The sequence below is a fragment of the Artemia franciscana genome, chromosome 10 (genome assembly GCF_032884065.1).
Source record: "Artemia franciscana chromosome 10, ASM3288406v1, whole genome shotgun sequence".
Classification (NCBI taxonomy): Eukaryota; Metazoa; Arthropoda; class Branchiopoda; order Anostraca; family Artemiidae; genus Artemia; species Artemia franciscana.
In genome coordinates this window covers 13442169-13468144 of record NC_088872.1, presented here as the reverse complement: position 1 = coordinate 13468144, position 25976 = coordinate 13442169, and the positions used below count along the sequence as shown (strand labels likewise).

Here is a 25976-nt window from a genome sequence, read left to right as displayed (position 1 = left end):
CACGGGCCGTAATGTCATGCCTATGAACCGCCGATTGTCCTTGAAGTAAAAGCTGCAGTATCTCGTCCCAAGATTGATTACATGTAAATGTAATAAATAAATCTGGACGACCATAGAGACGAACGTACGCAATGGCATCTTGAGCATATTCATGCATATGACTAAATTTAATATGATAAAATATGATAAATTTGCCCTTTTACTTTGAAAGTAGACATAAATTGATCTGGATTTTCGATTTGGGCTCCAAACGACGTCATTTGGAAACATGAGTTGTATTTTCTGATTTGTGACGAAAAACGCTTAGATTCTGACGTAGTTCCAGTAAGGAAAGTCTTCAATGGCTCTGGTGGTGCAGCCAATACAGGAAGTTTAACTTTTCCTGAGGCGCAACACATTCCCATTGTTTCACCATTGAATTTCAAGGCCTTGCAATAGGGACAAATTTTAGACATTGTCCCGATTTGAACACATCTACTCAAGCTATAATCATCGACTGTGCTGTACCTGAATGCCAGGCGATAACTTTCAGGTTGCTCTGATTCCTCGGCACGCTTTCTTTTCTTACTTTCTCTATCAGCAGCAAGCCTGATTTCTTGCTGTTCTTATGATTCCCCGGCACGCTTTCTTTTCTTACTTTCTCTATCAGCAGCAAGCCTGATTTCTTGCTGTTCTTGTGATTCCTCGGCACGCCTTCTTTTTTCACTTTCTCTTTTAGCAGCAAGTCTGCTTTCGCGTTGCTCTGGTAGTTCCTCGGCACGCTTTCTGTTCTTTCTTTCTCTATCAGCCTCAAGCCTGTTTCCTTGCTGTTCTTTTGATTCCTCGGCACGCTTTGTGTTCTTTCTTTCTCTATCAGCCTCAAGCCTGTTTCCTTGCTGTTCTTTTGATTCCTCGGCACGCTTTCTTTTCTGACTTTCTCTATCAGCAGCAAGTTTTTTGGCATAGACTCTTTGAGCATCTTCATCGGCTTTTGCCATTGTAAGTTCATCAGTCATTTTAAAGCTAAACATTAATAGATTTCTACGTGAACATATGTCTTAAATATCTTTAATGACGTCACCGTCATAGCAAAAATGACGACAACTAACTTCATGACGTCAGTCGACACAGAAACATGACGTCACCTGACAGACAGACACACAGACAGACAACTTATTTTTATATAGATAGATTTCATGACAACGGAACAGTTTTTTCTTCGTTAGCGATATTCACATATGATTTTTTGTTCTCTACTTCAAGACCCTGTGTTACTTCTTGGCCCGTCCATTGCACGTCCATTGCCCTTCATATCCCATGAATCATTAAGATTCAGGACACTCAATATCTAAGACATGATCTAAGACAAACTGATTAGGAAAAAACAGATTTATTGCAGGTATAAAGTAATAATATTCATATAAGAGCCATTAGTAAAGAGATTTTGCGTAAAATGATGAATTGGAGTTCTTCCAGAACAATCATGATGGTTTGTATGTTTTATTTCTTCTATACGAATCTTGCTCATTCATTGCTCAAAGAATGTGAAGAATTCCCGTAGGTAGACTCTTCTTTTCTCGATCTTTTATTTTGCTGTTCGCGATTCCTTTCTAGTATACTATATCTCCGTTTTCAACAGCTTCGTTGTGCTCTTGAGCTTTCGTGGGGTAGCAAGGGTTTCCTTTTTCAATTAGCTTCTGATTTGGTCAATATAAAGATGTTTTTTCTCTATTCTTGGTGTTCGTAATGAATTTAGATCACCTAACATTTCCCTCTTATCTTATGGACATTCTCAGCATCCGCTCTAGTGTCAATTAATTCAAAATCTAATGAAATAACCTTTTCAGAATTAGGGATATTTTGAAAATCATCTTTACAGATGGTTGAATCGCAGTAAAGAGCTATTTTATTTTCAGTGTTTTGATCCATAGACAACAATTTTTTTTCAAACCGAATTCGGCAATAGTTTTTAAGAAACTGATAAGAAACGCCTCGATGAGGTAAATAATCTGGCACTTTCAACGGTGCTTGAGACATGAACGGGGTTTCAAGAGACAGAGACACACGAATCTGAATTTTCGTAGGTTTTGACGAAGTCTGAGATAAGTGAGTTGCATTTTTTTCTACACTCAGAAACGCGAGAGTAGAATTTCTTTTGCAATAGTCAGAGACACATAAACAGGAATTTTTTAAGAGTTAGAGACAGATAAATAGGATTTTCAAACGTAAGAGGCACATGAACAGAATTTTCAATTTATGTTTTACATTTAAATAGTCTAAAATATGTTCCACGAATTGCAGAAAACCGATATTATCTGTGAGTGATTTACATCTAAATTGTCTTACTTTTGAAAATCCCATTCATCTGTCTCTGACTCTTAAAGAATTCCTGCTTATGTCTCTGACTATTGCAAAAGAAATTCTACTCTCACATTTCTGAGTTTGAAAATAAATGTAGTTCACTTATCTCAGACTCCGTTAAAAGCCTATGAAAATTCAAATTCCTGTGTCTATTCCTCTTGAAAAATCCTCTGCATGTATCACTTGACGTTGAAAAAGTACCAGTTTGTTTATCTCATCGAGACATTTCTTTTTATTTTCTTAAAAACTATTGCTGTTTTTGGCTTGAAAATAACTCGTTGTGTATAGATCAAAATAGTAAAATAGAAATGTCTTTCTACTATGATTGTACTCAAGTCAAACTTAAAACGACCAGAAATTAAAATGATTTGGACTCGAAAGCCCTGTGCCTTCCCAAGGCCGGAACATAATTTGCACTTCACTGAATTTTTTTTTGATGTTTTCACTTATGTAATTTTAGTAAATCAAATATTTTCCACTTTTTAAGGAACAAACATCAGCACATTAATATTAAACTGACAACGCATATTCATTTGTTTTTTTTTCTTCAGAGTTACTCTTAACAGTTTATGGGACCGTGGCACTGGAGGTCTAGTTCTCTGCTACCTTTTTATTTATAGATTTACATTTTACTTTCATGGGTCTTTTGAGCATACGCTTACTTTTTTAATTTAATTTTTTTTTTTTAATCATTGATAAGTGATGAACAGATTAGGCACCTTTTACATTTTGCCTTTAAAAATTTTGCGCTGAATAATTATTGATGACCCAGTGTTGGAAGAACCTCCAGATTATGATGCCTTGTGTTACCAAGCCTAAGAGGTTTTTAGAATATGGTCAAAAGAATAAGCAAGTCTTGATGGTACGATGATGACGTTTATGAATATAACTAATTCAGCGATTGAGATGTATGGTATGATTTTTGGGTCTAGTTGAAATTTAACTGCTGCATCAGTATTCAGTTATCAATTGTCAAATCGTATGCTTGACCAAAGATCACTGGGCCTCCACTAACCACAACAGATTGCTGCCAATATTCGTTAGCCACAACATACGGAATGATTTCTGTTCTATTTAAATTTTAATACTACTTCTTACTTTCAGTTGAAAAAAAAATTGTGTTCAATTTCTGATCGTTTTTTTAATCAGGCCCAGGACAACCAAGACATGATGTAGGCACCGGCCCTATAAGCCCCTAATTTCTGCTGATGTGTTTTATATATCAACAATTGTAAATTGATTGTTAACTTACCGCTTTTTCAGTTTTTTTTTTGCTTAAGAACCTAGCGTTACACTGTAATTACAATTCTGGACAAAATTAAAATATTTAGTCAAAGAATTCCGATGCGTAGTAATTTCGTTTAATAAGTTCTTAATAATATTTTTACTGCAGTATATCGGGTGGACGGAAAGAGGTATTATTGTTTACAATGATGGAAATTCTGTGTGGCTTTTAGTTTTCTACGTGGCTGAAGCCATTGTGACCTCTACAATAGGGTTTTCTGATGTTTAAGTGTGGCACATCGTTTACATATGTTTAAGTATATGGAAAGATTGAATGTGAATAGAAAAGGAGAAAAATTAACATTTAAAATCGATGGAAACAATACCCCAATAACTTTTGTGACGAGGCCCATGATGACCCACCTCACCTCTTCCACTTCTGTGACGTTAGGCTGGTAAATATAATATTTTATGCTACTTGGAAAAAAATCGCCACAATGAGAGGAACATTATTACCCTCTCCGTCCCGCTTTAGCATCAATAATAAAGGCGGAGATCAAAAATGTTCCCGGGAATCAAGAGGAAATAGATATCAATTTCTACCACCATCTCCTCCAATTTTTATCTGAAAGCTCAATGAGAGTAAGGATATTCAGACATTTTAATGCACTCCTTGAGGCATCTTCCACATCCTCCGTCTACAAAATGACCCACCGCCCATCTTTCATAATACTTTTTTTCGCACTTACAGATCGCTATGTATAATTGAGCAAAATTGAGCGTTATAATTTAATTAATTTAGTCAAAAGAACCTTTAAAAGATATATTGAAGACATTTTTCTGCAATAAGAAGGGATGCATCACCCCTCAGTGCCCTTATTCAGGCTTAGTCCAAATGAAGAAAGATGAGAGATTAACTCCTACCTTTCCCTCCCATACCTCTTTCTACATTTATTTAAAGGATTATGGAGAGCTAGACGATTTAGGCATTGAAATGTGGTTCTTAGGCATCTTCTCCCCCCCCCCCCCGTCCATGACCCATCGACAGTCCTTCATCATAGTTGATGCGTAATATTATGCGTCGCTAAGCATAATTTCATGAAAAATCTAGTTAATCAAATTAGGTAAATCAAGCATTAAGATAAGTGTCCGTATTGACCATTTAGCTTGTATAAACTAGATGACTTATCAGGAATGAATGCGCCACCGTGCGATATTACTTCCTTTGCAACTGGAAATCTCAATATACGGTTTTTGATAGTTTTGAATTGATTGGCTAGCTCAGAATTTTCAATCGATAGCAACTTGGTCTTATTTGGAGCAAAATCATAGCTTGATTCCACAAAATGGTCATAAACGCCATTTTCCCGTAGCTCTTTCTGGTCACTTAGAAAGGACACTAGAACTTTTATTTTCCGTTACAACGAGCCCTCTTCCAATCTTACTGGAGCATTGGTTCGACACGATCACGCCTGGAAAAAATATGCATCCTTCATCTTTCTTCGTGGAAAAATGCAAATTTCTACATCTTTGTACATGGGAGTCTGAAACCTTTACAGTAGGGTTCTCTTATATGGTAAACCTAATGGCGTGATTTCATTAAGATTGCTTGACTTTCAGGGCTTATTCTCCCCCTTTTCCAGAAATCAGACACATTTTCTCAGGCACATAGCTGTCAATTGGTAACATTCAACTAAATAAATTTTATATATTTGGAATCAGCATGAAGGGCCAATTCTGTTGATATTAATTGTTTTCAATACTCTTTTTTATACTTCCAGTTACTATTGGCCTGAATCGCTTCCTCCTTACAGTTCGTTGCCACGAACTGTTTAATAATCAAATTTTAATTCAGTAGTCCTTCCCATTCTCCTATTCACTTTGAACGAACTTAGTTGACAGCCTTTTCGGCCGTCCAATTGTCAAATAACAATGCTAGTTAACAATTTTCTCTTAGTTTATGGAAACAGAAGTGTTAGCTAAATTCTTCGAAACATACCAATTGTATGGGGAAAAATAGACGACAAATTGTCCTTAGCAAGACTAAACTCTATAATTGTTGGGGGCGTATTTCGCCCTCTGGAAAAATTTCCTGTTTTCGTGTTTTTTTCTAAAAGATAAATCAATAAAATAAAAATACTCCCCTGTCGATTATGAAGTACCCAATCCCCCCCCCTATTTCCGTGAATCGGAGCCCCTGAGTGAGAGAAAAATGTTACTTCATGCTATATGCAGAATGACAACGCGGAATGACCTGTAGAACTGGAGCATGGCATATACCGTAGCGGACTGGCTCCGTGCCCTCTTGTGGGTTAGCAGTGTCTAGCAAATATCATTTCTTATATTATGGTGCATCTTAGAGAGTTATGTTCTCCAGAACATGGGAATTCTGTAGAATTCTGCAAAATTGTCTCTTGTGAATGCACTAACTACTCATCTAATTTTTGAAATTTTAACCTCATGTTGTGGGGAGCGATAGAGTGCCCATGGTCGCTTAGAAGGTATTACGTACCCTCAGTTCCATTTTGTAAATTCAGAAAGGTGATGAATCTCAGAATTTGCCATTAAATGAGACTTCCACAGCTTTACATAACCATCTGTTATATACGATGAGGTCAGCAAAACCTCGTCAAGTGAGATGCATTTTATCTGTAGATTGTAGATTCATCACTCTTTACTACTCTTACGTCTCTGCATAGACTATGAAAGAAAAAAAATGCCAAATTTCACCCTTGGCTTTAGACCTCGACGTTAGCATGTTACTCGTAGTTTTTATTTCTGTTATGAAAGAACCATTTCTGCTGGAATTTGTTTGAGGTCATACCCTAAGTTGACTCTCATATATGGCCTACATACTGACATCGCTGGTAATCATGCGGAATGGCAGTTATCACCAAGACCATTGGCATATTGTCAAGTTATATGTGATGTCGCTAAGCTTCCAAAATAAGAACTATCGGTATATGTGCCAACAAATATTACTTTCACTTTCTTTGAACAGCTTAATTTTCACACATAAAATAAAAAAAAGGATTTATTAAGGGTGTGGTTGATTTGCTCTCGATTCTGGCGACATTCAACCGAATGGTCATCAGCTCAGTGCAGAAGAAACAGCAGTCTCCAGAGACTCTAAGGAAAAACTCCATGGAGAAGAAAACTTCAAAAAATCGAAGTGATTTTTTTTTTTATTTAACAAAAAAGAGCCAATAGGTACCCAGGAAATGAACTTAAAAGAATCGATGCTTTGTAACCGTACGATCAACAAAGGCATTTCAAAAGTTTGTTCAGAGCCAATTAACGCACAAGAGTTAATTTAGTGAAGAGAAACTCCCAGCAGAAGCGTAGGCAAGGGTAGCCCAGCCCCTCGAAATCCTAATGTTTCCGAATTTCTCGGTACGTCCTATTTAAAATATCCTTTTTTTTCATCTCCTGAAGAAAATGCCCGTGTCTGTATCCCGTCCTTAGAGTTTTCTTTCCAGGCCACTTGGTATTGAAGAGATGGCTTCAGAAACTTGGGGATAGGCTCTTACAATTGGAAACTGAAAGTTCTACGACTTTTTTCAAGGTTCGAAAGTGACTGGAGGGCAATTAGCTCCCCTCCAGTGTTCTTATTTTCTCCCGGGCACTCTCGTAGTTGTCCATAACATCTGATCAAAATTTATTTATTATAAGAATTTTTCCTAGAAATTAGATGAGTATTTTGATTTCTTATAAGTAAAACCGTTATTTAAAAAAAATCTATTACTCAAAATATATTTAGTTTTCAGTAAATCACAAATGACGCTCTAGACGTTAGGGGGGAGGGGCTTGATAATGCCTGTCATCAAACTCTTATTTGTTAACTAGTGTTGGTTTTAAACTTGACTTTTATATTCTCTTGAATTTATTTTTCTTTTCTTTTCATTTATTCAGTTGTAGTAACTTCAGTTCGTTTTAAGTTCGACTAGATACATTTTCATGGTAGGCTTGCAGCCCAGTGGTCTTGGCAGAAGCGGTCCCGACGGAAGTACTACCATGACCATAAATAGTTGGGAGTAGGAGGAGTCATGTTACAATTTGTTGTGGTTGGAGTAAGCTTTGTAGGAGAATTAGTGGAAGTAGTAGTAGGCCTGATAGTGGCTCAGAGTTGTAGTAGCTGTAGGGGTCGTAGTAGTTATTGGAACAATTGTGGTATGAGAAGTCGGTGTAATAATGATATTTACTTAAAGTAGTCTTTATAGGAGTAGTTTTAGTGGTAGTAGTAATAGTGTAGCAGGTGCGTATGCTTTCTATATAGCTAAAACGTTGTGTGTCAGCTGAATGCTTTCAGTTAAAGCCAAGTTTCCAAATATTTGAAAGTCAAAATTAATTAATTTAATAAGTGGATTAATCTTTACAATTTTCATTTCATCATTTACAACTTTTCCTTAGTGACCAAAGAATTATTATTAGACGACTTCGATACGTGAATGATGTTAAGGCGAATTTGGGTTGGAGGAGATTTAAACTCATATATGCATAAAAGAATCAACCAGCTTAAAACTTTCCATATGTGCATTCTGCACAATACTTTTAGTCAGTCTGTGCTAACCTTTCGTATGGTTATAATCATTACCTTTATGGTTAGTCGATTCAACCACATTAGCTCCATATAAACGTCCCGTATTTAAATATGACTTGCGGTTTTAAATTAAAGTCTTACAAAGTTATATGATGTGCAATACTTCTTTGCAGCTAGTAAATGCTTTTTCTTCTATTAAATTTATGCAGTTTATTTTGGGGACAGAAAAAAAAGCACTAGTAGAATTGATCATCACTGTTAGCAAAAATCTATCTAAATATTATTGCGTCTTCAACTTTTAGAGACAAAAAAAATCTAAAAAAATTTCTTTTTAAGAAAATCTATGATTTTCACTAATATATGGGATCTTCCCCCCCTCCCTTCTTCAACAAGTCAAAAACCAAATGTTGAATTATGTATTTACAATTTCAGAATCTTATCTTCCCACACGAGAGGCTATAGGTTAAACACTAATCTGGTTAAATCGTTTATTACGTTGTGAAACACTTTTTCCTTTTCAAAAAGTTCATTGTTCCAGATGGAGATGTACCACGTCAGTGCCTGGAAGAAATCAATACTGCTGACGAAAACGATACTTTATCTGCTTGTGATAGTATTAAGTCAGAATCTAGTCTGGAGGCATGGCTGAAACAAATTGAGTGGTAAATAGTCTTTTTTTCTGCGCTTCCTCTAATTCCCCTTTTGTTTTTGTTCATGTTTGACACAATTCAAATCCTGCGAAATTTAAAGACTAGTGCCGGAATGGCAGTTTAAGGGGGTTCGTGGTCCTTTTAATGAGTCTTAATAAGCTAGTTGCAAATTAGTTTTTATAAAAGATCAAATTTTAAAATATTTTCTTATAGGTCGTAGTTTTTATTTGACTGTTCATTATTTACGGTGTAATTCTTACTACAAGAGATTTTTTTTTAATGAAGAAACTGATTATTACATTTGCGTGTATATCGCATTCTTTATGTAAAAAACAGAGAAAAAACAAATAAAGAACCAATAGATAGATAGATAAGTTTATTTAAAGCCAAGTATACAGCCATGAACAAAGTACAATAACATAAACGAAAGACACAAATAACATAAACTTTTATAAGCGATCGTCATAAAACGCTTAAATGAAACACTGCATTAACCTAATGCTAGTAGTTAATACTTGAAAAAAGGTCCTTGAAAAGAACGCTTAACACTCGGAAAAAGACATAAATAAAACATTACATTTACTATATACTGAGATTTTTTATTTATTTATTATTATTTTTTTTTATTTAACAAAATTTCCAGATACCTTGCTACTCTACAAATAAACTGAGGCGACGTACTATTTAAGACACCTGGAAGTATCAACTGATTATTTCCAAATATCCCTTCCCTTATCGTAGAGCCCCAGGCACCGGCTTAAGCAATGCACTAAATAATCCTCTAACTCTGCAAAGCGGGCAAGTATATTTGTCTTCATTGGAACATCTTCCTTTAGAATATTTTATAAATCTTGCACTAATTGGCAGACAGTTAGCCCTGATCTGCATCCACTACGTCAAATATCTAGCTGGTAAATTCGGCTTAAAGTAGAACTCCTGCCCATAAGCCACCTTAACATCCTTATAGAACTTTAACGTTTCTGATTTTTTTATCTCCTCACTCCATTTTTGAAGATCATAACTCCATTTCACTCAACTCCATTTATATGTCATAGTAAACGACGAGTTTAATTTTATCGTATTTTTTACTCTTTAAGACTGACAGTCAAAAATTGAAAAACTAGTTACTGCAAAACACATTCAAGCAACTCTAGTTTGAATTGAATACGTTACACAGTGGTGGCAATTGGAGGAGGGAACTGGGGGTTTATTCAAAACGTTTGGGCCTTATCTTAGCATTAAAGAAGATGCGTTTACCCTCCCCCTATTTTTTGTTATTTATTAAAAACATTGGGGCCTCACCTCAGAATTAAAGAAGATACTTTTACCCCTCCCCCTGTTTTTGTGAATTGACGAATACTATAAAATCTTACGTATATTTTGGTTTTAATATCGCTCTTTAATTAACTCTTTACGTTTTTTCGAAAGTTTTTTTTTTTTTACTAATCATCTCGCCCTTTTAAGGTCGAGACAGTATAGAATCTACAAAAGATCAACCAGTGCGGGTTGGTATTATAGGCCTGAATGCATTTAACAGTCTAAATATTTGAAGAGTCAAGTTTGTTTTATCATGGAGAGACCACAACCCCCCCCCCCCAATCAGTTGTTGTAGCTTAGCCCATGAAGTGAAATGTGTTTGAAATTTATGAAAAATTGAAATTAGTGAAATATTATTTCCTTAAAAATCGTCATAACGCATTTTCCAATTATTAAAACTTGTATTTAAATTCGTCTGTATAGAGTTCAAATTTTGGATCAAGGTTTAGGTTGAGATCGGAATCTTACTGCGTTGACTGGCATAGTGATGATTAATACTCACTGGGAAGGAGGGTTGTTCTGGGAGTTTCGCGCTAAGTAATGACCTTGTCGTTGTTAGGACACTCTTTGAGCATAAAAATGTGCACAAGTACACAAGGACATCTCCAGATGGTTCAACGCGAAACCAGATTGACCATTTCCTGATCACCAGAAGGTGGCGTACAAGCCTGTTAGACGTGCGTGGGTATAGAGGAGCAGACGCCCAGTCGGATCACATGCTCATGATCGCCCACATACAGATCAAACTACGTGCCCAAAAGAAGACACAGCAAGATCTGATGAAACTGTACGACACGGACAAGCTACAGGATCAAAAAATCCGCAGAGATTTCTGTATCTCTTTATGGAACAAATTTGATGCCTTGGCTGTTGAGGCAAATGACTCAGAAAGCGTCGAAGAGAAATGGGAGAAAATAAAAAGTGCATACACGACGATTGCCGCAGAAAAGCTAGGTTTCCGGAAGAAACCAAAGGAAAGGTGGATCTCTGACATAACATGGAAACTGATTGACGAACGAAAGGCACTCAAGCAAGCCATGCTCATAGATACTACAAGGTGTTCAGAGCTGGCAACAAAACAATTATACAAAGAAAAAGATAAAGAGGTAAAAAAGAGTGGAAGAAAGGACAAGAGACAGTTCCTTGAAAAGAAAGCAGCTTTAGCTGAAGAAGCTGCTAGGAAGGGTGACTCCAAGACTGTCTACCGATTGACAAATGAGATGGTAGGAAAACAAAGCAGCCGAATCAGCCTTGTCAAGGACGAAAATGGATCAATTATATCTGATCCAGACAAAATTGACGAGAGATGGGCTTCCCATTTCGAAAAACTTCTGAACAGACCGAGAACTTGTGACCAAGCAAACGTACCTGATATCCCTTTTATGTATTTAGACATCAATACAGATCCTCCGAGTGCTGAGGAGATCATGCATGCAGCAAAGAAGTTAAAAAATGGATGTGCCCCGGGTATTGATGGCATTACAGCAGAAATGCTGAAGTACTCAATTAATACCTGCATATCCATTTGACTTTCTCTCTTCACCAAAATATGGACCTCAGGGAAGGTCCCAAGAGATTGGAGCAGAGGCATTATAGTCAAACTCTTCAAAAAGGGAGACTTGATGAACTGCCATAACTGGAGAGGCATCAATCTTCTCCCTGTCTCATCCAAACTATTAGCCTCCGTCATTTTGCAGCGTCTGCAGAGAGCACTAGACGCAACTCTACGAGAAGAACAGCATGGTTTCAGAACTGGGAGATCCTGGTCTGATCCAATATTTGTACTGAGAATGCTTGTCGAAGAATCAAAAGAATGGAACAAGAAGCTCTACCTCCTATTCATTGACTTTGAAAAGGCATTTGACTCAGTTGATAGAGATTGCTTGTGGAGAGTTTTGAAATACTACGGAATTCCCGAGAAAATAGTAGATATGATTATAGCGCTTTATGAAGAATTGGAATGTTGCGTAAAGACCGAAAACGGTACAACCAGATTTTTCAAGATCATGTCTGGTGTTCGTCAAGGATGTGTACTTTCCCCCAAGCTCTTTATAATTATAATGGATTATGCCCTGGGATTCGCATCGGGCTACGGAGTAAAAGTAAGCAACAAGGAACTGTTTGATCTGGACTTCGCGGACGACGTTGTTCCTCTCGAAGAGAGTCTAAAGAACGGTTGCAGCAGCTGCTTGACACTGTTACCGAGAATGCAGAGAATGTCGGGCTAAAGTTAAACATTGACAAATCGAAGAGCATGGCCATCACAACCTCGCCACTTGTTCTCCATTGCAAAAACAAGGATCTAGAACAAGTCCAGGAGTTCAAGTACCTGGGTAGCTGGATTGATTGTGATGGAGAGATCTCGACCGAGATTAAACGTAGAATTGGACAAGTTACAGGTGCCTTCAATAGATTGAAGCCTATTTGGAGAAGTAATAAATATTCAATGTGACTGACGCTTCGACTCTTCAACAGCAATGTACTCTCAATTCTCCTTCACGCAAGTGAATGTTGGAAAATAAACACCCAGCTTGAAAAAAGGATCCTTGCATTTGAAAATATGATCCTCAGAAGAATGTTGAATACAAGCTGGCGACAAAAAATTACAAATGCAGAAATACGCAGAAAAACAGGTCAACCTCCAGTCATTGAGTTGCTGAAAAGAAGGCGCTGGACATACCTGGGACACGTTCTTCGTATGGAAGAGAGCCGCCTTCCTCGAACAACCTATGAATGCTGAGAAGCCAGACGGTAGAAGAAAGAGAGGCCGCCCCAAAAATACATTGAGACGAACATATGACCGAGATCTGAGGACGGCCGGCACCTCACTAATACCTGAATGGGAAGACGTCATCGCTGCAGCACCAATGCGAGACGAATGGAGAGGCTTTGTTGACGCCCTATGCGCCACCGATGGCTCTGGAGGAACTAAGGTCTAAGGTAAGGGAAGGAGGGTAAGGCGTTGTCAAACAGTTAGTTGTAACGAATTGTAAGTAAGTTGCGATGCGGCTCAATGGTAAGCGTAACTCTAAAATACGAAATTTGATATTTACGTGTGTTACGGTTACGGTTACGGGTGTGTATTCCTGCATCGAGACTTAATTGGTCCAATATTCGATTCCGTGTATAGATATATCAAAGTATCGGCTTATTATGTAGACAGCAAATGTATAAGTTTCATTAAGTTTAGAGTTACCTATCAAAGGCTGCGAACCTGAAAAAATTGCCTAACTTTTTAAAAAAGGGGAAAAACATCCCTCTAAAAATCCAAGAATCTTAAAGAAAATCACGCCATCAGATTCAGCGTAACGGGGAACACTACAGTAGAGGTTTCGAGCTCCTATCTTCAAAAATGTGGAATTTTGTACTTTTTTTTTGCCAGAAGGAATATCACGGATGCTTGTTTGTTTGTTGTTTTATTTTTTTTCCAGGGGTGATCGTATTGACCCAGTGATCCTAGAATATCGGAAAAGGGCTCATTCTAGCGAAAATTAAAAGTTTTAGTGCCGTTTTTAACTGACCAAAAAGACATGAGAGCAACTAGGCCCCCTCCCACGCCCCTTTTTCCAATAATCATGCGATCAAAATCTTGAGATAGCCTTTTTGTTGTGCATTTAGAGATAACAAAACCCCCCAGCAGCCCCTGGGGAAAGATCTTTTAAGTTGTAAATTTGCTCATTGTTTACATATTGGCTCGTATTTGTTATCAGGAAGTATGCATACATTTTTCGGTGGGGGGGTCTACTGAGGGATTTTCCAAGGGAGAATTTTATACGAGGAGGGAAGTTTCTAGGGGGTGAACTTTTAAGTGGAAATTTTTCACTGGGGGAATTTGCCAGAGTTATTATACGAAATTCTCTTTGTGTGTCTTACTTTCTCTTTGTCGACTCAATTTTACGCGTGAAGATGTTACGGATAATTGTCCAGGATGAATTTTCACCGAGATTGATTTGTCTGGAGGAAAATTACACGGAGAGGAAAGTTTTTTTGAGAAGGTGCTCGATTTCCTGGCATTGTTTAAAAACGATCAGAAATTAAGTAAAAAAAAACTATTGAAAGTAAGGAGCAGCATTGAAACTTAAAACGAACAGAAATTATTACGTATATGAGAAGTGTTGCACCCTCCTCAACTCGCTCTCAACGCTAAAGTTTGAATTTCGGCCCAATTCTTTTAGAACGACTCTTGAAAAACAACGGTCGTTTAATTAGAACAATAAAAAGATTGTTTTTAATGCTAAAAAATTTAGTGCGAAGATCGAGGTGTTAAGGAGGGGTCAACCCCTTTTCAAATACGTAATAATTTCTGTTCGTTTTAAGTTTTAATGTTGCTACTTACTTTCAGTTAAAAAAACTTGTTTTTTTATTAATCTCTACATGAAGAGCCATAAAATGTCAGAATTTCGCGGGATCTCGAGTACCACGATGAGCCACGAGTTTTTGGATTATTTTGTACGACTTCATATTATCCACGGAATTCATAATGTTAAGATAACTTGATCAGACCTTACACGAGACATTAGAATTTAAATGCTTTCAAAGGTATTATTATAATCACTATTGTATATTAAGTGATATACATGTCTTATAATTGCTTCTCCAAATTATTCCTTAGTATATATTACATATATACATATACACACACACACACACACACATACACACACACACACACACACACACATATATATATATATATATATATATATATATATATATATATATATATATATATATATATATATATATATATATATATATATATATATATATATTTATAATTTACATATAATTTATTATATACATATAATATATTTATAATTTACATTTACATACAATTTATAATTTATAGGTACCTATAATTTGTATATATATATATATATATATATATATATATATATATATATATATATATATATATATAATATATATATATATATATATATATATATATATATATATATATCCAGTTATGGTAGGATACCATAACTGAAATTTTCTTGTTCTATGGTAATTCCTGCACTACATTTGATCGTTCGTATCAAATATTGCGCACTACTAGCAATTTGTGACTATGAATAACTGACGGAAATTGCCTAATTCATTTCCTTTATAGCGGTACAATATGCCTTATGGCTGAGTCTTAACCGCTTTTTTCCCTTGAGTATATTTAAATATTTGTTTGTGGTCTACATAAGAAGTTCACTCTCTTTTAGTGACTAGCTAATCATTATGAGATAAACAGAAAAGTCAAAATGTAAGCACCTTTTATTTTCCGCTTTAGAAAACTTGTATCTTTAAATAGCAAACCTATAATTTCTTCCTAAGCCTAACTACCGTAATATTGTCCATCTTAAATACATTAGAAAGATAATCTCCTTTTTTATTAGAAAAATTTAGGTCCGGCTTAACAAGGGTCTCAAATCACTCACAAAAGTAAATAAGCGCAATTATTATCAAGGAAGTAGATTACTAATATTACTACTAAAGTACTGACCGCTCATGCAGAACTAATCCCGCCCCCAGGCCACCTCAACTGCAAATGTTTCTCCAGCCCACTCTATTCCAGTGGGTGGGAGGGGCGAATTAACAAAAATGTAGATGGAAATAAATTTCTTTCAAAAATCCTGGGAGGGGGACAATTTTTTTATTTTTTATTTTATTCAATTTTTTTTATTCTTCCAATTAAAATAGGAAAAAAGTTATCTTCAATGAACATACCAAAGAAGTCATTTTTCAAAATGTAGGGAGGGGGAGCGGGAAAAATCTGGGAATGCAAATGGGCATTCCAGTCCTCCCCCAACTCTCCCGCCCCAAAGTCCCCCCACCAATTGATGCCCCCCACTCTGTTTAGGGCTTTCCATCAAGCTCCCACTTCCTTTACATCCTCTATAACTGCCTTATCCTAACCCATTTGGATAGAGATTATCGTTTGATGTTCGATCTCTTCCTCAGTATTTCTGTCCACGTTTGAGGGTCTTACTTAGTCACTGTATTAGCTTGGCTTCTATTTCCTAATCTTATTTCCTAATACTATGTTTCTATTCTTCCAAAATTTTTAAATACAGAAGTTAGCCCTGTGCTTTGGCTATTCTACTTTTTAAGCAACTTCGTCACTTAGTTTCATTAATTAAAAAAAAACTAAGTTTTTCTAAGGGAAGTAAAGAGTGGTATGATGAAGCGCTGGTTTTCTATAACCCTGCAAACATAGGGAAATATAATTAGTTGTTTTTCTGTACTAGTTTTATTGATGCATGTTAAATAGACTTTGAAGCAATAATTTGTGTTCGTTTAAAGTTTCATATTCGCTCTTCACTTCCCTTAAAAAAACTTCGTTTTAAAAAAATAATCTTTGTCCGGTTTTAATTTAAATTTAATGTTGAAGCAACACTGCAATGATTTTTTTGGCGGGGGGGGGCAGCCCCCTTATATATGAAATAAGGAATTTAATCAAACTTTTCTGGATTGTTAAGAATAATACAGCTCCTGATTATAATTTTAAAGTAATATGTGATACAATTTGCATTCTAACTAAAACGAAATTTATTTCAAAAAAGAAAAAGTTCGATAAGATTAGTAATGAGGATAACAGATTATATTTACCTATTAATTTTACTTGTAAGCAGATTGAAGATATTAATTTACCAGAAATTTTAAATCAGCGGCATGTGAAACAGGCCCTTCCTAGTAATTTGAATTATAATGATAGTCCAGTTTTAACTCATAAATTTTCAAAAACTATTGGGCAAATTATTTTTAATTATAATTTAATACTAAAAAAACTAGATAGTGATATAAATTGGAAACCGGTTTGTAATTGTAAGCAACTTGGCCCATTTGTAAATCCTACTTACAAACATGTTATAACAGGGGACTTGTCAATAATAAAGCAAGATGATCTTCAAATTATAATGAATAAAGGGGCTAATTTCCGTCTTTCTCATCATCTGAAACCATCGAGTGTTCTTGATGGCTTGGAAAATGATTTTGATTTATTTATTGATAAGTGGTGTAAGAAAGAGAATAAAAATAAAGAGAGTTTTCAAAGTTGGAAGAATTTAATTATTAGTAGAATAAGAAATAAAATATATTCTAACTTAAAAAATAGTAACACTAAATCATTATTTTATAATGCGAAGATTAAACAAGCAATTGCTAATCTAAAGAATGAATTTGTAATTGTGCCAGTGGATAAAGCTAATAATAATTTTGCCATAATTTGTCAGAAGCTGTATTGTGATATCTTAAAAAGGGAGTTATGCACAACTAATGTTTACGAAAAGGTAAATATAGAGGATGAGAATTTAATTGAAAGGACTGAAGAAATACTTTTTAAAAATTTTAATATTAAAATAAATGACAATGATAAAAAGTTCCCTTTCCTATATTGGACTGTAAAATTTCATAAGAATCCCCCTAAACCACGGTTTATTGCTGGAGCAGATAAATGTCCAACCCGCATTGCTGTTACTGACCTCTCTTTAATTTTAAAGGAAATTGTAAATAAACTTAAAACCTATTGTTCTGGTATTAAAAAATTTTCGAATTTTAATCCATATTGGAGTGTTAATAATTCAATGCAGGTGATAGATTCTTTAACAATGGTTTCAGCTAAAAGAATTGAGTCTTTTTTCGATTTTGCGACAATGTATACTAATTTATCACTTAATGTAGTGTTTGATAATTTAAAAACTGTTATCAAGAAATCTTTCCTCTTATCTAGTAAAAGGTTCTTAAAAATAGACATTTATAATAAAAAAGCTATATGGACAAACTGCTTTAATACTACAGTTAACTTGAGATGTTACAGCTTGGTTATGATTTTTGAGTTATTGGAATTTGTTTTATACAATACTTATATAAGATTTGGGGGTGATTTGTACAAGCAAATTATGGGAATTCCCATGGGGGGGAATGCCAGCCCATTTATAGCTGACTTGTTTTTAAGTCAACTAGAATATAAATATATGATGGATAAGAATAATCCAATTAATTTAAAACATGCTTTGTCAAATAATAGAAAATATTTAGATGATATTTTGGTCTTAAATTGTAAGGATTTCATTGATATTTCTAAAAATATATATCCATCAGAGCTTATTCTTGAGCCTAGTCATGGCGCTGGTCATGAAGATCATTTCTTAGATTTAAATATTAATATTTGTGGTAATAATAAATTAAATTTCAAAATGTATAATAAAACGGATGATTTTGATTTTGAAGTGATTAGTTTCCCATTCCCTGAAAGTAATATACACTCAAATATCACATATTCAGCGTTTTTCTCACAGTTAATTCGTTATGCAAGGATTTGTAGTAATTATATTTATTTTAAAAATAGATGTAAAATCTTAAGCCAAAAATTGATATCAAGATGTTTTTCTGCAAATAAATTAACTTGGCAATTTAAAAATTTAGTTTTCATTATAACGAGCTTTTAAATAAATATCAAAAGAATTATCTAGAAATACTTAAAGAAATTTTCAACTAATTTCGGAGGTTCGAGAAATGTTGTCACAGCGCCATTTATTTTGAATTGTGTTTCTAATTGAGCGGATTTTCTTTAAAATTAGCCACATGGTAAAGATGAATTCTATAATTGTTTAGTTCATTCGGGTTTTTTGCAATGTGTTAATATTTGTGATTTGGTAAAATTTATAATATTTAGTTTACCTATTGTTGCTAAAGGGAGGGATATATTAACAGGATAAGCTTGTTTTGGTTTTACTTGGTTGTTTTACATTTGCTTTTTTTTCATAGGCATGTATTTTGGGGGTGATACCTGACGCGGGGATGCCATGGATATTCTGTGGTAGCCACAACACTGTGCTGGGTAGAGAATTTAGAGTGGTGAAACCCTATATAGGCCAGTGTATTCTCCTGATGAGCCCTTATGTTGGGTGTTGCCTTTGAATTATTTGTCTATATCATTTTTTCTATTGTTTGGTAAATGACGACTTACACTTATTGACGACATGACTGCCTGTCCTTGGATTATTCTTTATGGTTGATTGTGTGTGGCTATGCTGTTTGACCTATGTGATTGTGTGGATGAGTAGGGTTAAGGCCTCATTCAAGTGCTGGTCTATATTAATCACTAATTTAGGAAAACAATCTTCCTTTTCTCCTTCTGTCTCTCTTTTTTTTCTTTTTTTTTTGTGTTTGTGCTGTTGCATTGGTGATTTCTCTTTTCATGATACATACATATATATATATATATATATATATATATATATATATATATATATATATATATATATATATATATATATATATATATATATATATATATATATATATATACATATATATATATATATATATCATGAAAAGAGAAATCACCAATGCTACAGCACAAACACAAAAAAAAAAAAAAAAAAAAAAAAAAAAAAAAAAAAAAAAAAAAAAAAAAAAAAAAAAAAAAAAAAAAAAAAAAAAAAAAAAAAAAAAAAAAAAAAAAAAAAAAAAAAAAGGAGACAGAAGGAGAAAAGGAAGACTGTTTTCCTAAATTAGTGATTAATATAGACCAGCACTTGAATGAGGCCTTAACCCTACTCATCCATACAATCACATAGGTCAAACAGCATAGCCACACACAATCAACCATAAAGAATAATCCATGGACAGGCAGTCATGTCGTCAATAAGTATAAGTCGTCATTTACCAAACCATAGAAAAAATAATATAGACAAATAATTCAGAGGCAACACCCAACATAAGGGCTCATCAGGAGAATACACTGGCCTATATAGGGTTTCGCCACTCTAAATTCCCTACCCAGCACAGTGTTGTGGCTACCACAGAATATCCATGGCATCCCCGCGTCAGGTATCACCCCCAAAATACATGTCTATGAAAAAAAAACACAGCAAATGTAAAACAACCAAGTAAAACCAAAACAAGCTTATCCTGTTAATATATCCCTCCCTTTAGCAACAATAGGTAAACTAAATATTAAAAATTTTACCAAATCACAAATATTAACACATTGCAAAAAACCTGAATGAACTAAACAATTATATAATTCATCTTTACCATGTGGCTAATTTTTTAAAAATTCCGCTCAAATAGAAACACAATTCAAAATAAATGGCGCTGTGACAACATTTCTCGAACCTCCGAAATTAGTCAAAAAATTTCTTTAAGTATTTCTAGATAATTCTTTTGATATTTATTTAAAAGTTCGTTATAATGAAAACTAAATTTTTTAAATTGCCAAGTTAATTTATTTGCAGAAAAACCTCTTGATATCAATTTTTGGCTTAAGATTTTACATCTATTTTTAAAATCAATATAATTACTACAAATCCTTGCATAACGAAGTAACTGTGAGAAAAACGCTGAATATGTGATATTTGAGTGTATATTACTTTCAGGGAATGGGAAACTAATCACTTCAAAATCAAAATCATCCGTTTTATTATACATTTTAAAACTTAATTTATTATTATCACAAATATTAATATTTAAATCTAAGAAATGATCTTCATGACCAGCGCCATGACTAGGCTCAAGAATAAGCTCTGATGGATATATATTTTTAGAAATATCAATGAAATCCTTACAATTTAAGACCAAAATATCATCTAAATATCTTTTATTATTTGACAAAGCATGTTTTAAATTAATTGGATTATTCTTATCCATCATATATTTATATTCTAGTTGACTTAAAAACAAGTCAGCTATAAATGGGCTGGCATTCCCCCCCATGGGAATTCCCATAATTTGTTTGTACAAATCACCCCCAAATCTTATATAAGTATTGTATAAAACAAATTCCAATAACTCAAAAATCATATCCAAGCTGTAACATCTCAAGTTAACTGTAGTATTAAAGCAGTTTGTCCATATGGCTTTTTTATTATAACTGTCTATTTTTAAGAACCTTTTACTAGATAAGAGGAAAGATTTCTTTATAACAGTTTTTAAATTATCTAACACTAAATTCGGGGTTCCTGTAGGTCTCCATTTAAGGATTTTGGACCATAATTATTACAATGGTACCGTTTTATTCTTCCAAGCTCTTCCATTTAAGAAGTGGCACCCAAAGTACGTACTTATGGATGTTAGAACTGATAAAAGTCACGTATATATGAACAATAGCTTTCAAATTAGCCATTGAATATCTCTCTAAAAAATTCTGGTAGCTCTTTAGCCCCAGCTTTTCCACTTGAGACATGGCACCAACAGTACCATTTGCCACTAGCATATAGTGGAATCTATAAGAAAAACGTAGATATGAGAAATAGCTTTTATATGATTTATTAAATATCTGTCTACGATGTTGTCGTAGCACGCTAGTCCCATCCATTGTGAAATGGCACAAAAAGTGCCATTTTAGTGTCATGGTACTTGCAGATGGTGGAATTTATAAAAAGCACGTAGTTATGAGAAATAGCTTTTGAATGAGCCATTAAGTATCTCTCTATGATGTTCTGATAAACCACTAACATTGAAAAGAAAATAAAAAAAAAAAAATCGGGAGACACATTAGTGCTACCCATGCAAAAAAAAGTGATTTTCCTTGTTGTTCAAGGTGGCGGACTTAAATTTTCCTGTACATGGTTTTTGTAAAACTTGTAAGGCTAAATACTTGTACTCCGTATATGAAAGGGGCTTTTCCTCCCCAACGCCCCTCTCTTTACGCTAAAGGTTTTTTTTACTGTTTTAAGGAGTAGAATTAAGAGAAAGAGTCAAACTTTAGTGTAAAGAGCGAGGCGTTGAGGGGGAAAAGCCCCTTTCATTTATGGAGTAATTTCTGTTCGTTTTAAGTTTTGATTTCGCTCCTTACTTTCCTTAAGAAAAAACTTTTTTTTTTTTATTTAATTCAAATAAGTAGAATCGACCGGGAACTAGACTAAAGAAAAAAGAGAACATAACTAAATCTCTTATTCAATGAGGACTGCAAATGTTATTGGATGTCTAAACAGTTAACCAAATACTAGTAATAGCATTGTTTAAAGGTTACTTTTTTGTATTTGTAGATATTTAAGGTTGTTATTCCAAAATTGCTGTTCACAAGGCTAAAATATATTTAGGACAAAGTGAATGTCGTAACACAGACGGAAAGCGCCAAAAATTCATTTTTTTATTTTATATATATATATATATATATATATATATATATATATATATATATATATATATATATATATATATATATATATATGTATATATATATATGTATATATATATATGTATATATATATATGTGTATATATATATATATATATATATATATATATATATATATATATATATATATATATATATATATATATGTACGTATATATATATATATATATATATATATATATATATATATATATATATATATATGTACGTATATATATATATATATATATATATATATATATATATATATATATATATATATATATATATATATATATATATATATACGTATATATATGTATATATATATGTATATATATATGTATATATATATATGCATGTATATATGTACGTATATATATATATATATATATATATATATATATATATATGTACCAAGATTGATATAATTGTGTATATTTACAAAATTTTAGAGGCCGGGGGGATGAATGTGTTTTTTAATCTAAGGGGTGCAAATTTTTGTTTCTAATTTTTTCATTGGAAATACAACTAAGGTATTTTCAGTGAAAATCCCGCCCCTAAAGGAATTTCTTGAAGCATGGGGAGAAGGGAGCTAAAGAATCTAGGAGAAAAATCCCCCCCACCGACACAATTGACACGACTGGATGGATAAATGCACAACGAAACTGAAGGAAATAGAATAAATTACATAAGAGGCAACACAATCTACAAAACAGCAATTCATATTAAGATTTGCTGGTTCTTTGTCACGACTCACGTAGGGCTTTGACTTCTAAAAGCTAAAAAGAAAAATGTATAAAATCGGAATTGGTCGTTGTAGCCTTTTCTTTTCGGAATATTATCTTACGATCTGTACAAATTTCTTAAGGGAATTACCCCAGAAAATTTGTTTGTAAATTGAAATTAACTATAGTTCCTATCATCTAACGCAACTCATTGCCTGATATGCATAACCATAAAAGCCAATTAGACTAATTTACAAGTCTCCCATCATTGACTGTGGTGAACCAATGTTAGTCCTTGTAGTCAGCTTGCCGTGACCAAGCCAACCAATCTTTAAGGGTAGGGTATCTCGTTGGCTTAGTTACTTACTGTTGCTCATTGTATTTATAAGATTTTTGTTTAAGCTCATCAATATTCTGAAGCTATTATTATATATTTTTTGTAGTGAGAAACGAGGTGACGGTTTTAGCAGTTTCGAAGACGAAAATTTGGATTGCAAGGATACCACTTTAACGGAGGGTGACATCAAAGAAATGTTATGTGAGATGGCACCCTCAGCAGATAGCAGAGAGGTGAGATTGCATTTTTAAAGTAAAATTTGCATGAATTGTTGCTAGCAAATTAAGAGGATTCGATACCTTAAACATCATTTTGTTAGCCTCAATGTCGTCTGTCTCAAAGGCCAAGGGTCCATTAGCGAATTTTCTCAAGGGACTACTTATCATTGAAACCTGTTGAGAACTTGTGATTTGATTATGGAACTTGATTGGAAAGACAATGGAATTCTGTCGACAAAGTTTTCAATCAAAGCGGGTTGCATCACAAAAAATTCGAAGAGCTTTCAAATTGATAAAGTGACATCTATTTGTGGGCAGTTTCCTATCAGGTACACTAGAAAATTTTTAAGAATAACCCGTTTCCAGAGGCGCCATTTGGACCAAATCTTGGGGTGGGCATGAACTCCATCTTGCCACCCCCCCCCCCCCCCGACTCACTTCGTGTCGCGTAATCATCTAGGAAATGGGCATTTGACAGAACTCGAGAATTTTATTATGTATCTTACCTACTTTCAAAGTTTACAATGATTAATAGCAAATAGCGTAATTACCCAAAGGGTCGTCAAGTAATTACGCTCTTTGGTTAATAGGCGTGCAGTAATTTCAAATCAATTGGACAGAATGGATTATGTTGGACATAATGGATTATTATGGCCGGCAAAGGGCCCTTTGTGGTGGAAGCTTGGGCCCCCTGGAAAATCTGGGGTGGGCATTTGCCCACCCCTGACCCCCCCAAATGGTGCCTCTGCCCGTTTCTAAATTTGAAAAAAGAGAATTCTGCTCCCTTTAATCGAAAAAACAGCATTTACAATTTCTAAGGACATAATTTTCTCTAAAACTGAATATATCTATCTCCAGTACAAAAAAGAGAAGTTATAAGGTTTTTCTAAGATTTCAGGGAAAGTAGATGTCGGCTTTTAGTTTTCTGCTGTTTATTCGGATCGCTTATTCAAGATCTACAAATTAAGGCAAGTTGGCAACACAAACTAAAAAGGCTTATAATGGACGAGAAAGGCGTATTCTCCATGGTATCGAATCTCATTATGTTTTGTTTTAAATTAAGAATGAATCAAATCATTAGAGGGATGACATTAAATCCCAATCTTTTTCAAATAATGTTTTCAATGACTGTTTACTTATATCTGTATAAAAAGGTACCGAAATTACATGGGTCAGACCTTTTTAAAAAAGGTCTGACAGTGCAATGTTCAAAGACAAAAAAAGAAATGGATCCTCCGGAGCCATTGGTTCCTTTTTAATTTATTTAATATCAATTCTTAGCGAAAAACTTAAAATAACCATGCTCCTTCCAAATGCCACCGCATGATATGGAGGAGCGATAATATAAATAAAATACCCTAACCTCAGCAGGGGCTTAACAAACAAAACAGCTGCAACTTCCTTTACCTGCTACCACTACCTTAAGACTCAACGCTTTGTTCCTTCCCTAACACACATCAATCAAAATAAAATACAGTGATAATAATGCTAATATTGATGATTTAATATCATTCTAGTCTACTAATTATGCATCCTATCAGTTTAACGCCGTAGCGGTTTTAGGCCTCATAATCTGGGGGGGCGAGGTATACCATTGAATTGTAAAAATAAAAGGGATTTAATATCAGATGTCAGAAAAATGGGGGGGGGCAGCTGCCCCTCCCCCATGTCTAGAACCACCACTGGTTTATACATTAAAATTTTATTTAGAAAACAATCCATTTCCAACAGCTTTTATGGCACTTGGTATTAACGAAGGGACATATAGCGATCGCAAATTCTGTCGGTCGGTCGGTCTATTTGTCTGTCTGTCCCGGTTTTGCTAGTTTGGGCACTTCCAGATAAGCTAAGACGATGAAATTTGGCTGGCATATCAGGTACCAGACCAGATTAAATTAGAAACAGTTGTTTCCCCGATTCGACCATCTGGGGGGAACGGTTAATTCAGGAAATTAGAAAAAATGAGGTTTAACTTACGAGCGGGTGAGAAAAGTAAGCACAAGTCCTAGATACGTGATTGTCATGACCAGACCGGATTGGCTCTCTTTGGGGGGGGGGGGATAATTCGGAAAAATTAGAAAAAATGAGATATTTTTAACTTACTAACGGGGGATAAGATGTTAATGAAATCTAATATTTAGAAGGACCTTGTGTCTCAGAGCTCTTATTTTAAATCCTGACCGGATCCGGTGATATTGGGCGGAGTTGGAGGGGAAAACAGGAAATCTTTGAAAACGCTTAGAGTGTAGAGATCGGGATGAAGCTTGGTGGGAAGAATAAGCACATGTCCTAGATATGTTATTGACATAACTGGACCGGATCCACTCTTTTTGGGAGAGTTGGGGGATTTGCTAGTTTGGGCAATTCCAGATAAGCTAGGACGATGAAAGTTGGCAGGCGTATCAGGGACCAGACTAGATTAAATTAGAAATAGTCTTCCCCGATTCGACCATCTGGGGGGGGGGGCGAACAAGATAGTTGAGAAGAATTTTATTTGCCGATAAAAAA

At 34.5% G+C, this 25976-nt stretch overlaps 1 protein-coding gene across 8 annotated transcripts in view; it reads left to right on the top strand.

The window, feature by feature from the left end:
- LOC136031809 (uncharacterized) overlaps window positions 1-25976 on the top strand; it is a 135644-nt gene that overhangs the window by 70438 nt on the left and 39230 nt on the right. For all 8 annotated transcript variants that reach the window (XM_065711624.1, XM_065711621.1, XM_065711619.1 and 5 more), the window contains exons 3-4: window positions 8643-8766; window positions 23357-23483. In XM_065711624.1, the coding sequence (XP_065567696.1) occupies window positions 8643-8766; window positions 23357-23483 (251 nt within the window). The remainder of the gene's footprint in view (window positions 1-8642; window positions 8767-23356; window positions 23484-25976) is intronic.